General features: G+C 44.6%; 1 protein-coding gene across 2 annotated transcripts in view; it reads left to right on the top strand.

Annotated features, from left to right (window-relative positions):
• Positions 1-1,220: 1,220 nt before the first annotated feature.
• Positions 1,221-15,694, top strand: part of DLG5 (discs large MAGUK scaffold protein 5) — a 204,877-nt gene continuing 190,403 nt past the window's right edge. For both annotated transcript variants that reach the window (XM_054034358.1, XM_054034357.1), the window contains exon 1: positions 1,221-2,379. In XM_054034358.1, coding sequence (XP_053890333.1) covers positions 2,064-2,379 — 316 coding nt within the window. In that variant the 5' untranslated portion in view covers positions 1,221-2,063. The remainder of the gene's footprint in view (positions 2,380-15,694) is intronic.

The raw sequence follows: 15,694 nt of genomic DNA, 5'->3' as shown, positions 1-15,694 counted from the left end.
TTCTTTTGCAATAGACATTCCAGTTCCTGCACTGCTCAGTATTAATAGTGTCACCAAATAGGCTAATAAATCTGGTCAGTTGTGCAAGAGCAGCTGTGACATAACCTTTCCAGTAGATGGCAGTGGCATATCCACTCAATCTCATACATTGTCCTGTGAGTGCCTGAATGAGCTTTGCTCTGTCATTCGTTTTTGAAATGTATTCAGTACATGATGTAGGACTACACTCCCTTTTCTTTTTCAAATCAAATCCTTTCTTTCATCTTTGGCTCAAGTATATGGACAGTTTATTTCATCATACCTTTTTACTTTGGTACTGTCCCCCACCTTCTCTCTGTATCCTTTTTTTTGGGGGGGCGGGGAGGAGGGAATGAATTGGAACACTGTCTCCTCCCAAATATAATCTTTCTGTTTCCTTGTCAATGAAAGACCAAACAAATTATATTGTAATGACGGGGTGGGCATGTGTGCACCATGACTCTCTACTGTGCAGAGTCAGAACTGGCCAGCTGCTTGTCATATGCCCCACACTGCTAATGGCGTTTCTTCTTTACTGCAAGGGGGAGTCTAGCCTGTTGGAGCCGTTGCTCTGTTACGGTGAAGTTCTGAGTGACCAAGGCATACTGTAATATCCCAGCTGGCCACGTGGGTCTGTCCAGATTATATTAACTAACACACATTACAAAAACTCTTATTTACGTGTTTGTATTTAGCTCCAGAGTGAGGAAAGAATAGAACAGAAGGGACCTCCCACCCCAATCTCTCAGGCAGGGAGACAGAATTCCCTGCTTATGTAAGCCATGCCTGCTACCCCATCCCTGGGCAAGGGGATAAAGAGGGAACCCATCCTCCCTTCAGCTGGTTGCTTTTCCTCTCTCCCCCCATGAGAGAGGGGATCCCAGAGGTGCATTGTGTGTCTGTGGAGCAGATTCTCTCCCCCTGGTGAGGTGGTCTCTTGTCTCCCAGCCAGAGGGGAGGTGTCTAGTTCCCCTTCCTCAGGAACCGATGCCCCAGCCAGAGAGGAGGAAAAGTTAGCAGTGGGGAGCGAGGCTGGGCTCCCGGGGTGGGGAAGGAGAGAGGCTAGGAGCACTCCTCCCCTTCTCCCGTGCTAGGTGCCCCGCCCCGCCGAGAGGCAGAAGTTGCCGTCGGAGCCCCGCCTCCCCTGCCCGTACATGGCCTGGCGGGGAGCCCCTGATTGACAGCCGGGTGGAGGCCGCGGAGCGGAGGCGATCGCAGCCGCCGCCGCCGGGCTATGGCGGAGGAGGCTGCGGGGATCAGAAGGGGAAAAACTTAGCCGGGGAGCCCAGCACAGGGCTGGGAGGAGCGCAGCAAGGAGCAGCAGCCGCCGCTGGCCTGGCCGCTCTCGGCCTCCCTGGCGCTGGGCGGGCCCCGGGGGCGCGTTCTCCTGCGGCGGCCGGGGCGGGGGAGGCGAGGAGCATGAGCTGGGGGGAACGGGGAGAGGCATGGCTGCAGCCTTGCCGTGGGGCGGCCAGCGGCCCCGCGCAACCAACATGGCTGCGGGTGCTAGGAGGCGCTCGGCGCTGAAGCCGCCTGGCCCCCGGCAGCCCCCTCCTTGCCCCGCGGCCCCCGGCCTGTAGCCAGGGGGAAGGGAAGTGGTTCGAGCCGCGGCTCGGGACTAGGGGGTGGTAGCTGCAGGGGGAGCAGCCGCCTTTATCTCCAGCGCCTGCCCCAGGCGGAGTCTGCCCGGCGGAGAGCGGGGAGGCGGCCGCGGGGAAGTTGGGCGGCCGGGCGGCACTACGGGTGTCAGCTGTAGCGGGGGGAGAAGAGCCGCAGCCACTGCCTGAGCCCGGGTCTGTCCCGGGGGAGAGGAGCCCGCAGCCCCAGGAGTAGCCAGAGGCGGGGGAGACGCGGAGCTGCCCAGGGGGTGCCCACCGGTGCAGGAAGGGTGAAGCGCCGCCGCCGGACAGCACCTCCCCGGGCGCACCGGGCCGCGGGTGGCTTTGCTCGCCTGGGGTGCGGGGGAGGGCAGCCCGGTGCTCCTCGGCTAGGGGGGAGAAGGACAAAGTTTGGCCGCTGGCTGCCCTGACTCGTCCGCAGCGGCCATGGAGCCCAAGCACAAGGAGCTGCTCGCTCAGTGCCGCCAGAGCCTGGCCCAGTCCATGACCGAGGTGGACAAAGTGATCGAGCTGCTGGAGGCTGCTGGTACCTTAAGCCCCCGCGACCTGCACGAGCTGCAGGAAGCCGCCGGAGGGGGAGCGGGGGGCGCTAGCAAGGCCGACCGGCTCATCCAGCTGCTGCTGGCCAAGGATCGGGACCATTTCCAAGACCTGCGGGTGGCCCTGGAGAAAACGCAGCCTCACCTGCTCTCGATCCTCTACCTGAACGGGGTGGCGGGGGCGCCGCCCGGAGAGACGGCCGGTGAGTGGGGGCGGGAGAGGGACCGGCACCGGGGAGCGGTTGCTGCCTCGCTGCACTTCCGAGGGGCGAGGGAGCGGAGCTGCCCGCCTGTGTTGTGTGCCAGACGGTGTCCAGGTGCACTCTTCTGGGGCAAGGGGTAAAGGGTTCGCTGCCTGAGTGCTTTTTATGGTGGGGGTGTTTTCTGGATGCCCTCTTAGGGCTGGGGTGTTGCTACTTAGATGGCACTTTTTTGTTTGTTTGTTTTTTTGGTTGGGGATAAGTGAATGGTTTGGGTGGAAACCAGTTTCTGTCCTTCCCCATCCAGATTTTCTTAAGACAGGAGGAAGAACGTTTAGGATGAGATTTAGGCAGGTACCTAGCATTGGCCTAGTTCTACCACTTTGACTTATCCTTTAAGTCAGTAGTAATAATCCTGTAGTGCGCTTCATCCAGAGATCTTGGTGTTCTTATCCCCGTTTTACAGATGGGGGAACATACAGGGAGATAAAGTGACTTGCCCAGCAGGTCAGTGACAGAACAGGGAATCAAACCCAAGTCTCCTGAAGCCCAGCCCAATTCTTGGCCACTAGGCCACATTGCTAATATTAATCAATGGGAGGAGAAGTAGGTCTACAGGGAGCATTTCTGGAGAGACCACTCTTAATTAAACAGTGAAAAAACCTAAGCCTGGATACTTAAAGGTAGTTAAGATCAATGCGAGCTAGGTGCCTAAATACCTTTGAGGGTCTGGGTCCTAGTTTTTCATTGCTTATATTTTCTTCAAGCTTTAGGTTTGAGGGTTTATTTTGGTCTGTCTTTTTGCTCCCAACGTTTTTTTCCCTCTTTAGGAAGATATGCAGCTGCTTGTTCCCAAGTAACAGAAACAGCGTTAGCATTTACAGTACCTTGCATTACCTTCCCAAAGCAGTTACATAATTATTTCATTCATGCTTTCATTATTATTGCTCCTGTCTCTGGAAACGTGGGACCAGTGAAGACTAAACTAACTGTTTCCATAGTGTTGTTACGTACACTGTCTGTTGTTTGTAAACTCCACTGAAGTTAATGTTATTAAACAGTTAAAGTTTTGTGAGTAGCTGCAGCTGTGAAATTGTTTCTGTTGCAGATTGATTGAACTGTGCTGGCCTAATAAAACATGGAGATTTTTTGTACTTACTATTTGAAGAGAATGGCAAATGTTTTAACTAGTGGTCCTATTTGAATACAGATAAATTTGGATATATATTATAATAACTTGTATTTGTTGGAGGAGAGGGGAGAGAAAACTGGTTTCATTGTTCAGCCAGGTGGAGATGAGAATTTTGAGAGTAAACTTCCTAGTTTATCAAACCACCCACAAAACCCAGTAAGGACTCTATCAGAGATTCTTTTTTTTTTTTTTTTTTTTTTTTTTTTAAAAGATGAAGTTGGTAATATTGAGGTTTTATGAATGCAGCTGTTCCTCCAAATTTATGCTACTACAATTTATCTAAATTTCAAGGCTGTATTGTAGATTGGCTTTAAAGAATATGCATTTGTTAGAGTAATGTGCAGGGGCTGTTTTATAATGGCTGTCGTTAACATTTGGCAATAAGGAAAAAGCTTTTTTACATCAGAGGTGGATTTAGACAGGGTGACTTACCTGTTTACAGCGAGGAAATTATCCGTGGGAGGTGCTTCCTGGCTCATGTAAACCATGTAATTTTCTTAGGAAAATTGAAGCAAACTGTCTTAAAAATCAGACTCTTAAACTTGCCTATTTCACCTGGAAAATATTTATGGATGTGCCTTTATAATATACATCATCACACTGTACATCATACTTTTATTTTTAATTCAGTCAGCTATGAGTTTATAATAAACATAGAAAATGTGATTTCTCTTTTTAACATCACTATATATTATAATATATGGTCTCCTTTAATGAATGTATATCAGGAGTTCACAGGAACAATGGACCTCATGACTTCTAATATTGTGTGGTCTGACATCAGTGGGAGTTTAGGGCACGCAGTGCTTTTCAGAATAGGACCCATAATATTTTATATGATGCTCAATATGGTCTTGTTTGGAAGCTGCATTTAATGAACTGATGGTACTGAACTATTGGAATTCCCTAGTCTTAAGAACAAAATTTAAAAATGGAGTGGATGTAGCCACCATGTGTGATGATACTGTGTTAATAAACTGAAAGTAGGATATAGAAAGTGTCATAATACAGTAGTACTGAGATCCCAAGGGAGGAGGCATTTGAAATTAATGGACAAAATTAGTTACTTTCTTTCTGCATGAACTCATGAGGCTAACGTTAGTAAGAATATACACCTGGTACACCTTGTATGTAAAATGAGATGTTCATGTTGACAAACACTTTTCAAAACATTTTAGTTTTTGACAGTAAAAGATTATACCTTTTTTTAATTAAAATTTTCATTTAATTGAAACTGACATTTTTACAAGGTCCTACGGAAGAGATTATTAAAGTGACTTTAACAGAGACCATCATCATGTGTGTTAAAAGATTAAGATCCTGATCCTGGAGTGTGCTTAACTGTGCATGCCTGAAGAGTCTCATTGCAGTCAGTAGGACTAACTCATGCATAAAGTTAAGCACTTAGAAACATTTTTGCAGGATCAGGACCTAAATATTCACTTACATACTGAATATATTACAGAAAAGGAGTTAATCTTTAATCGTGGCCACCTAGAAGGGGCATGTTTGGTCCCATATTTAAAATTTTAAAATGATCCTTATTTTGTATTAAATTGGAAATGAATCTGCTTCACACTTTGCCATTTACATAGTTGACTTTTTGCACTTCTGTTGATTGTGGACAATGAAATTAGACTAGTCAGATTCATTTTCTTGTTCTTATGTAGGTTGAGTTGCTGCACTGTTTGGGTAGCAAATATTGAAGGAGGCATGGTTAATATCAGAACAAAAGTGTTCAAAATTTAAAAAGTAACTAGTGAAAACAGTTCTATTAATCCATTTTGTAAAATGCTTATATTTAAAAGTCAGGTAAAAACTAATTATTGGGCCTAAGCTAAGTGTCCCTTTAATTTAATCTCTAAGGCATCTTCCTGAATTAGTTTTTCAAGTTACTATTTAGAATTTGGTTAATGAAGGAATTTAGGACAAGCACAATTAAATTATAGGCTTGTTTGGCAGAACCAAGATTTATCTGGAGTGTATATCTTGAATGCTTGTTGGAGGTTAAAGTAACATGCAGCAGACTGCTTACACGTAACAAATTTGGGGGTCTATTTTTTTTCTTTGTGAGAGAGGGTCTTAAGCAAGTAATCCACATCAACATTGATAGAAGTTCTAGACATATTTGTCCCACTTGCCCGGTGTCAATGAGATTACTAATCTGTTGGTGTATTGCAGTGGTTTTCAACATTTTTTTTCATTTGTGGAACCCTAAAATATTTCAAATGGAGGTGTGGACCCCTTTGGAAATCTTAGGCATGGTCTGCCGACCTCACAGATGGGAAAACCACTGTTTAATGGTAACAACGGCCTTTTCTGGACCCCTTAGACATAGTCTGCAGACCAGTAAGCTGCAGTTCTGAATGCTTTAGGGAGAGATTGGGAGTTCTAGTAATTACTAAAGGACTTGTAAAGCAAATACATCATGATCCATGTTAAAAGGAGCTTGCTTTTCTTTATAGCATTTTTCCTAGCTCAGCAACTATTACTATTTGAATACATGCTGCACATTTACATCTTACATTGTGAATGATAATTGGTCATTCTTATTTTTTTAAAAGTCCCCTGTGCAGATTATTTTAAATGGTTTTAATTTTAGAGCATTGTGCATGACAATATTAAAAACTGACTGCAAACTAACAAGAAATAATATTCTGACAAAGCAAAATCAACACAAACTCAGTACTACGTGCTTTATTTTGCTTAGTGATAGTACAGGTACCATATAATTCTTATGGTATCTCCCTTTAGAAATTCATTTAAGATAATAAAGGAAGAAAATTACAGTATTAAGATTCGCAAATAAATGATTTCAGGTAATACTTCTAAATTATATTCTACATTTTAATGTACCTCCCAAGACTGCAGAGGCTAATTAAAAGATCTGAGCAGATGGATCCTTGCTATACAAATTATTTACATTAACTTTTTGAAAATGTCCATTTGAAAATCTGTGTGACTTTTTTTTTTTTTTTTGGCATTTTAAAACCACACTGGACTTTGTGTGTGTGCTAATTCTTTCTTTTAAGCTATTTATCAGTTCTTCCTATATTTTTGCACATTCTTATCGTATGAACTTATGACTTTTAATTAAGTAGCTAACTTGGCAAGGTATCTTTAATCATGTAGTAGTTGCATATCTTAATAGTATAGCTTTTTCCCTTTTAATGGGGTATTAAAAGACTACTTTCATGCTTAAGTATCTGACTGAATTGGGGCAATATTAATGTTGCAACATCAGATAAATTGCAAAAAGTTTATTCAACAATATTCTTGGATATGTTACACATCCATATGTATTTTATGTTAACAAGCAAAACAGAAATAAAAACACTACAAATAATGTAGCTGCTAAGTTAGCACGGAGGGAGAAAGGATACCTTGTGGCTTTGGAGTGCTTGATATATCAATGCCAGTTTTTGTGCTTCATTTCCGTGGTTTTCTAGGGGGGGGGAAAGGAAACAGTCCAGAACTATTTAGGTTGCTGAGCTTGTAAGTTCTTTGCTGCTGAGTTAATGGGCTTGTGGAGTTAAAAGGTGCCCTAATCTCTGTATTCCAGAGCTAAAACAGCTTGCTGAACTTAAAAGCCCTAGTACACCTGGCTTCAAAGCTGTTAAGCTTGTCAGTTTCACAGTTTCCTTTTCCTTTAGCAGCTGAGCTGGTAAATTCTTGTAACCAAACAACTGCTTTCGATGGTGAAGTGTGTATGCATCTATCTTTATGTTTGCAGCTAATAACATATGCAAGTTTTTAATATGCACTTTCAGTACTGTGTTTTCAGATGTTCATAACAGAGCACATACTACTGATTAAGGGCTGTGTAACAAGTCTTGAGACCAGAAAACACTAAAAGCCAGTGGGACTAGTGTAAGGCCTTGGCTACATTCGCAGATTCACAGCGCTGCCGCGGCAGCGCTGTGAAGTGCGAGTGTAGTTGCAGCGCTGCAAGTACTCCACCTCTCCGAGGGGAGTAGCTTGCAGCACTGCGAGAGAGCGTGCAGCGCTGCATGCGCTGATTACACTGGCGCTTTACAGGGCTGCACTCGCCGCGCTCGGGGGGGGGTGTGTGTTTTTTCACACCCCTGAGCGCAGCAAGTGCAGCGCTGTGAATTGCCAGTGTAGCCAAGGCCTAAGTAAAGTTACACATGTGCTTAAGTGTTTGCAGGACTGGGGTGTAAGTTTTGAAATTCAACCATTCACTCATTTGTGAGTTTCTCTACAGGGATGGGGAATAATTTTGTAAACCTAGTTTAAAAAAAAAAAAACTGAAGAGGGTTACTCAAAGTTGAATTATTAATTTTTTTTAACCATCTTTGGGCAGAGACCAATCCAACAGGTAAAATTTAGAAATCCTACCGGTATACGTGTACAGAAAATGGGGGGGTAAAATGGAAACTCTTTGTTTTAGCTTTAGAGGGACATTGTCAACTTAATGCAGTCAATTTCAAAAATGAGTAAATGACTTCTCACCCTGAGCCACCCAGTGAGCTTTTTTGTGGATTACTGTAATCTTTTTTTATTTTCTTTTCAAATGTCTTTTCACTCCCTTGCTGCTGTGTGAATAGAGTTAGTGAGCAGTGGGGCTGGGAGCCACTTCTCCAGAGGGTAGTGGCAAATGAGAGGACAAAGTAGCCCTGAAGTGACTGACTCCTTCCCCAAAGGGATGCTGGAGATAAAGAAAGCCCTGAGTCAGTTTTCTTTATCTGGAAGGAGAATGGGGAGCAGAGAGCCAGCGGAACCAGTGAATTGGTAAGTGAATATGTGGGTGGAAGATTTGAGAGGGAGTGACAGAGAGAGATTTGGGAGGATAGGCAAAACAGAAGTGGTGGAGGACATACTGTAGGACGGGGTGGCCAACCTGAGGCTGAGAAGGAGCCAGAATTAACCAATGTACATTGCCAAAGAGCCACAATAATACTTCAGCAGCCCCCCATCAGCTCCCCCACCCCGCTCCCAGCACCTCCCACCCACCGGCAGCCCTGTCATAGCACCTCCCAATTAGCTGTTTTGTGGCATGCAGGAGGCTCTGGGGGGGAGGAGTGAGGGCACAGCAGGCTCAGGGGAGGGGGCAGGAAGGGGTGGAGTGGGGGCAGGGCCTGTGGCAGAGCCAGGGGTTGAACAATGAGCACCCCCCAGCACATTGGCAAGTTGATGCCCGTAGCTCCAGCCCCGAAGTCGGTGCCTATACAAAGAGCTGCATATTAACTCTGAAGAGCTGCATGTGGCTCCGGAGCCACAGGTTGGTCACCCTGCTGTAGGGGAAGGAGGAGGAAGAGATAAGAAGGGTGGACTGAGAGAGAAGGAAAGAAGCATCAGATGATGAAAACATGTATTATGACAATAAAGAAGAGAGAAGTGAAGAGATAAATTTCAGAAGTATATGTTACAATTAAATACAGTTGTGTAACAATAAACAGTGCATAATGTTTTTATTCCCTGGAAATGGAAGGAGTGAGGTATATGGGGCAGCACAGGTGTTTTTCCATCTTGTTAGTAGGTATCAGATAAACTTCACAAACCCTATTGCAGAATTCTTTAAACTACATAGCTCAGAAGTCATGCAGTTACTCCTACAATTGCTTAGGCAGCATTCAGAAAAGACTACTTTGTGGTGGGGACTGAGACCCTTTGAGTGGTGAGTGAAACTGACCAGGTATTTCCCAGCCAGCTTGGTAGCAACCTTCTGGTTTCTTGATGTTCTCAAATTCTGAATGTCTGCTCAGATTACACAGATATTTTGAGAAAAGCAAGAAGTATGTCGAGGAGGGGTATTCCCAAAGAAATATCAAGTTGTAGCTGCTTGGAAGTGGTCTAACAAGCTCAAAGAAGGAAATTTGCTACTTAGTAGTTTACAAATACCTAGGGAACTACTAAGTAAAAATACAGTTAATAAGTTTAATAAGATTGTTGAAGGCTTCTTTGCAGCTGGGCATTTGCTGTGATGCTTCTCCAGCAGTGATCATCCTAGAATGCATAGTAAAAATTCACTGTTTATAAAAAGAATGCTCCAAATCAGTAAGGGAAATGAATCACCTATGGAACCAGCTGTGGTGTTTGTGTTGCAAGTAAGGATTGCCTTCCTCAGTTTTCAGCCAGTAATGTAGATATTAGAATGTCTTCACTCCTCTGGGTTACATTGTGTTTTCATGTGGCCTTATTAAAGGCTGCAGTGGCCCCTCTGGCAGACCCACCTAGACCCGGGCAGGCGACTCTCATTCCAGAGGTATCAGAGGTACCAGTGCTTCCATTTAGGTGACCGAGGTGGTCGCCTAGGGCACCAGGATTTGGGGGGTGGCAATTCTGTGGCGGGGGTCCTTCTGCGCTCCGGGTCTTTGGTGGCAATTCTGCAGCAGGTCCTTCACTCGCTCCGGGACCCACCGCCGAAGTGCCCCGAAGACCGGGAGCGTGGAAGGACCCCCGCCGCAGAATTGCCGCCAAAGACTGGGAGCGTGGAAGGACCCCCTGCCTAGGGTGGCAAAAACCCTGGCACAGCTCCTGCCAGCCGGCGGCCGCATGTTCAAAGTTGGGACTCGCCCTGCAGTCGCCGGGGACAGAGGCAAGAACCCTGGGGGCGCGCTGGGGCTGCAGGCTGCGGGCGCCGCTGGAGACAAGTGTCGAGACATGGGGTGAGTGTCCCCGGGAGCCCATGCCCCCAATTGCCGCTGCCTTCCCTTCCTGCCCCGGGGACTCAGGTCGGGCTGTCCCCACCTGCCGCCGCTCCCCCGGGGGTCTCTAGCGAGCTGCTTGGGGCTCGGCGTGTTGAACTTGCAGCCTGGGGCGTGGCCAGACCCCGATCCCGGGTGCCGCGGGGCGCTGTACTGCGTGGGGCAGCTTGTACCCAAGGCTCCTGTGCCTGGATCCAAGCCGCCACCCTGCCTGGCTAACCGGGGGCAGTGCTGTTCCGTTCTCCTCTCCCGTAGGGAGTCTAAGTCACTCCACGGCACGGGGCAGCTGGAGGGGGCTCGCCGGGGACGGAGCCCTGCTCTGCCACAGGCAGTGATGTCTGCACCCATGGGGCTGGAGAGAAGCATGAAGCGGGGACTAGGGGAGCTTGCCCAGGGAAAGGTGAGGCTCGGGAAATGCCAGAGCGAGCAGAGGCAGCCCAGCAGTGGGAAACGGAGTGGGGCTGGGTGGAGCGTGAGCAGGTCTCCAATACTTTGTGCGCTCTGGTGTTTGGTGGTTGTGGTTGAAGTAGCGCAGCAAAGATTCATTTATGGCTGTTGGATGCCTGGTGGATTTAATCTGGTCCGGGGGCGTTTACACTAGTCCTAGGACTTGGCTTGGGCCGTGGTTTCTTTTTGGTTCCTGTCTTGTTAGTTATTTTGTTAAGGTTCTCAAGGCCTTTGTATGAGAGTTCCTAATTCAAATATATTTGCAGTGTGGTTGTTGCCCTGTTGGTCCCAGGATATGAGCCTTTCTCTGTTGTTATTTTTTACATTTTAAGTCTATTTTAAAAAAGCGTTTTAGTTCATTAAAACACTTTCATGAAGTGCTTTGAGATCCTCAGATGTGCGAAGTATTATTCAGTTTAATGTTTTTAAATGGAGTTTAATTGATTTCCATGCTGTAATACGATCTTGTACAAATAATATGGATAACCAAAAAATAAGCATAAATGTAAGAAGGGGGGCAAAGTTTTTTAAAATTTGAAGATGTTAGCTTTGCTGTTAGCTGTAGAATAAAACTTGAAGTGTGCAGAAATGTCCTTGTAGCAGATAAACACTGAGATATGATTTAAATGGCTAAAATGACTGAACAGGTGCCTAAAATATAATGTGAAAGCTTCGGGAGTCTCTCCGGGCCGGGTTAGCTGCAGAGGGGGGGGTAGCTGTGGTGGGGTGGGGGGGCTCCCCGGGTGGGGGGGCTGGGTTAGCTGCCGCGGAGGGGTGGGGTGGGGCGCAAGGGCCTAGGGCGGGAAACTTCTTGCACCGGCCCTGTATCAGACTATAGTTCCAGCCCCTTTCCCAGTCTTCTAGACTCTGGAGAACAGTATGGGGTCAGAACAAGCCCCTAGGAGTAGTGGCTATACAAATGATGTCAGCAGCCTGGGTTCTGCAGTTTGAACTCTTGAGTATTCTTTTCTCTCTGCTGTTTGCTCTGACCTCTTCCTGCTACTGTCCAGCCTCAATCTCCCTTCCCTTCCAGTTTCCGTCTTCCCTTTATGGTCATTAATCTTCCTACTCCCTTGCTCTTATTTTCATCTTTCTCTCACTCCATTTTTGCTCCTTGATGTTATGACGTACTTAATCCCCAATTTACCCAAAAGCTATGTAACTAACTAGATGTGTCAATAATCCTGAGTGTGTGTTTGTATGTTGTATCCCTCTTTCCCCTTCCTTCTTACACCTGTTTTATTGTAAGATCTTGGGGACATGGATTTTCTCTTCCTGTATGTCCACACAGTGCCTACCACATTTTGTCTGCTAAAGTAAAATAGTAATTAGTTGCCAAGCTTTTCTCTAAAAGCTCTTTTGATAACTACTCTGCATGCTTTATTATGAATCCTTTCCATGTACAGATTTTCTGCAGTATTGATGATAAAACCTATGGAGATAACTATTTTTAACATGAGTAATGAAAGCTACAATAATAAATTAAGATGAAGCATTATTTTAGGCTCCTCTGGGATTTTCCATGGTGACTAATCGTAATCATTTGGAAGCACGAGCTGTGTGACCCACTTTTCAAAATCAAAATACAGCTGGCAGGTTGGGGTGTTTTGGTTTTGGTAAATGCCCTTGATAATAGGCCTGAATCTTTCTGATGTAGGGCAGAAGAAGTCAGCAAGTTTGTGCTCATTGAGCTTCTGCATCTGAGGCAGGACAATGCTCTTCCTTTCTCTCTCTCTCACTTTCCCTCCCTCCCCCCAGCCCTCTCATGTAACTGCAAGTGGGGGATTGGCTCCTGAAAACCACAGCTTTTTGGAAGCTAGAGCTATTTGTGCAAAGGCCTGCTGTATCTAAACTGTTCCTAAGCCTAATGGCAGCTATACACTGATTCCCAGGTCCCACCCTACGGTGGTATCTTAGTTAATGCTAACCCTTCTCAGCATCAACTTCATGATGGGAATTACCACAAGCTAAGGGTCGGTTTACAGTATTGTGGCCATGGTCATATCCTATGCTGGGAGCCTGGTTCCTGCAAAGGAACACTTTCAGAATTGGGAAGAAGTTGACAATAGGCTACAGAGCCAGCAGCTTCTCTCATTCCTGCAACCCTTCGCCCATACAGATGTGCTGCTTTTTGCAGAGGGGCCTATGAAGTGGAGGGGCCTATAATTGGGGTGGAAGTTCTTGTAGGCTTTGTCTCTTGTAAATGAATGTTTAAGGCACTGTAAGTGAAGGATAACGTATTACATCTGAAAGGCCCTTTCCATTTCCAGTTGATGGCAGTGACGGCAAGAACAGACCCTATACATTTAAATTATATAATATTTTAAGAAGTTAATGAAATGGACCCAGGCTTAACTTCTGCTGTAACTCACTTGCGTGTAGCATAATTGGCTTCCTCTAGATAATTGATTGTTTCAGAAAATCTTGAATTGTTTTTAAAAAGTCAGCTGATAAGGAGCTGAATTTGAAATGAGACATTATGGTTTAATTCAGCAGGATTTCCAGGCATGTAACTAGGCCTGTAGCTAGGGAAACAAAGCAGGGGAGAACATAAAGACAATATAGATTTCTGTTGGTAGGGCGGTAGAGGGAGCGGTTCCAGGGTCCTACTCTGGCAAATTTTTACATACCTGGTATAAATTCCCACTTGTTAGATTTATAGAGATTTCTTTTGTAGGTAAGATGACAAAAACAAAAAATCCCCAAATGGGCCTTCTAAAGCCATATTTTAACTCTTTCATCGTAAGCCAGTCAAGAATGTTCACCATATTTATTAGTCTGATTTTTTTTTATACAAACTTTTATATAAAAATCTTAATTGAACCACCATGAGTTGTTAATCTGAATACCCATATGAATGAGATACTCTAACCCCCCCTGCCTGTCCACTCTCTCCTGTTCACCAGCCTGGCTTATTGGCTCATCCGAAACTTAACCCCTTATCCTGCAGACACTTATGTTTGCACTTAACCTCACTTATGTGAGTAGTTATTTTTGTGCACAAGTGTTTTCAGGATCAGGTCCCTGGATAGTAAGTTTTTTGGGATGGACTTTGTCTTCAGTGAAGCACCTATTGTACCTTTGGGCATTGCAAGTAATGAAGCTATGTATTTGGATTGCAGTACAGTAGAACCTCACAGTTATGAACACCTCGGGAATGAAGGTCGTTTGTAATTCTGAAATGTTTGTAGCTCTGAACAAAACGTTATGGTGGTACTTTCAAAAGTTGACAACTGAACGTTGACTTAATATGGCTTTGAAACTTTATTGTGCAGAAGAAAAATGCTGCTTTAAACCATCTTAATTTAAATGAAACAAGCACAGAAACAGTTTCCTTAATTTGTCAAATCTTTTTTTAAACTTTCCCTTTATTTTTTTTAGTAGTTTACATTTAACACGGTACTGTACTGTATTTGCTGCCGTTTTTGTTTCTAATGCTGCCTGATTGCATACTTCCCATTTCAAATGAGGTATGTGGTTGATGGGTCACTTCATAACTCTGAAGTTCTACTGTAGTACTCAAAATATGCTGGGCACTTTCCGAACACAGCAGAAGACCCAGGCCCTACCCCAAAGGGCGTACAATCTAAATAATAGTAAAAATTTAGTTGGGATTCTAGAATCATTGGGCATTGGTAAACTATGGTCTATTAAAATATCAATGCACTAAAATCCCAGAGTCCTAAGTTTCAATGTTTTCCCACTTATGGTTTTGTTTTTGTCAATAAAAGTGTTTATGCGCAGCGACAACAGCAACGTATACAAATTTTTCGTTACTATATATGTAATCACCACACTTTAACAATCCAAATTGAAAATTACTATTCCCTTGCTGCTTCTGTTCTCTTAAGTCAACTTTCCTTCCATATCTACCTGTCACTTACCTGTGTCTGTTTCCCTATGTACAGCTTTCTTTCTCCCATTTTCTCTAAATCTTCCAGTTTTCCCCTTGGTGAAATAAAAATTAAAGTCCTTAAGAACAAGTAGTTATGAAAAACCTGAATGCACCATCTGCCTTTGCACTCTCTTGGTGTGCTGGCCATTTGGCCTTATTTTTGTGATTCCAGGTCCTCTTTCCCTCTCTCACCTTCTCACAGAAAAGAGGGGCATGGTCAGATGTCAGTGACTTCTCTAAATGGAGCTTGTTGGGATGCTCACAGATTTCCTTCCCTTAGTAAGTTTTTCCCTCCTTTTCCCCCCCTGGTCAGGTAAAAGCCTCTCTTCTACATTGTTTTTGACCTGTTAACCTTTTTGTTTGAAACGCTTTGTATTTTTCAATGACTCTTCAAGAAAGACTATTTAACAATTAGATCCTACAGAGTTGAATGCTGTGTCTTAGAGGTGATGTGCAAAGGTCTGTGTGTGGTGGTGGGGAAAATTGGTTTGTATACCCTTTTTCTTGCTGCTTACTTTGAGAGTTAAAGAAGGCCTGAAGTTTTTATTGTTGTAAAGCCACTTGTTTACCTTAAAATATCAGGAATGTCCAGGTTGATCTTCCCTCCTGGACATTTTCAGAGAGGACTATGATGTGGTTTGGGAGCTTGCTCAACTCTTAATTGAAGAAGCAGGGCGTGTTTCATCTTTAACAAACAGATTAGCTCTTTCAGCTGCTTATAGGGCATTTGACTTGGATAGGAGTGGTTAAAATACAAAAACAAACCCGAAGCTTTGTCTGAACAGAAAAGAAAAAACACTTTTCCTCTCAATTGATCAACTGCTTGATACTGACAGCATCATAATCTAGTTCTCCAATCACCACAGTAAACAGGGTAGACAAGACCAGAACTTTGTGTGCTTTGTTGTTGAGTGTTTTTTGAATTGCTGTTCTCTTTGGGAGGAGAGAGCCTTTTAAGTCTAAAGGTGTTTTCCTTCTTGTCTTTTACCTTTATTGAATCTTTTTAAGAGCTATGGTATTTTATTTTTAAAGAAATAGTCTTGATTTTGTATGTTTGTATGTATGTGTGTGTGTGTGTGTGTGTGTGTGTATAAATAAGAAAATTCTTCTGGCAAT

Source organism: Malaclemys terrapin, chromosome 7 (assembly GCF_027887155.1).
Source record: "Malaclemys terrapin pileata isolate rMalTer1 chromosome 7, rMalTer1.hap1, whole genome shotgun sequence".
Lineage (NCBI taxonomy): Eukaryota > Metazoa > Chordata > Testudines > Emydidae > Malaclemys > Malaclemys terrapin.
The sequence above is the reverse complement of the archived record's forward strand: the minus strand, read 5'-3'. Positions and strand labels throughout refer to the sequence as shown.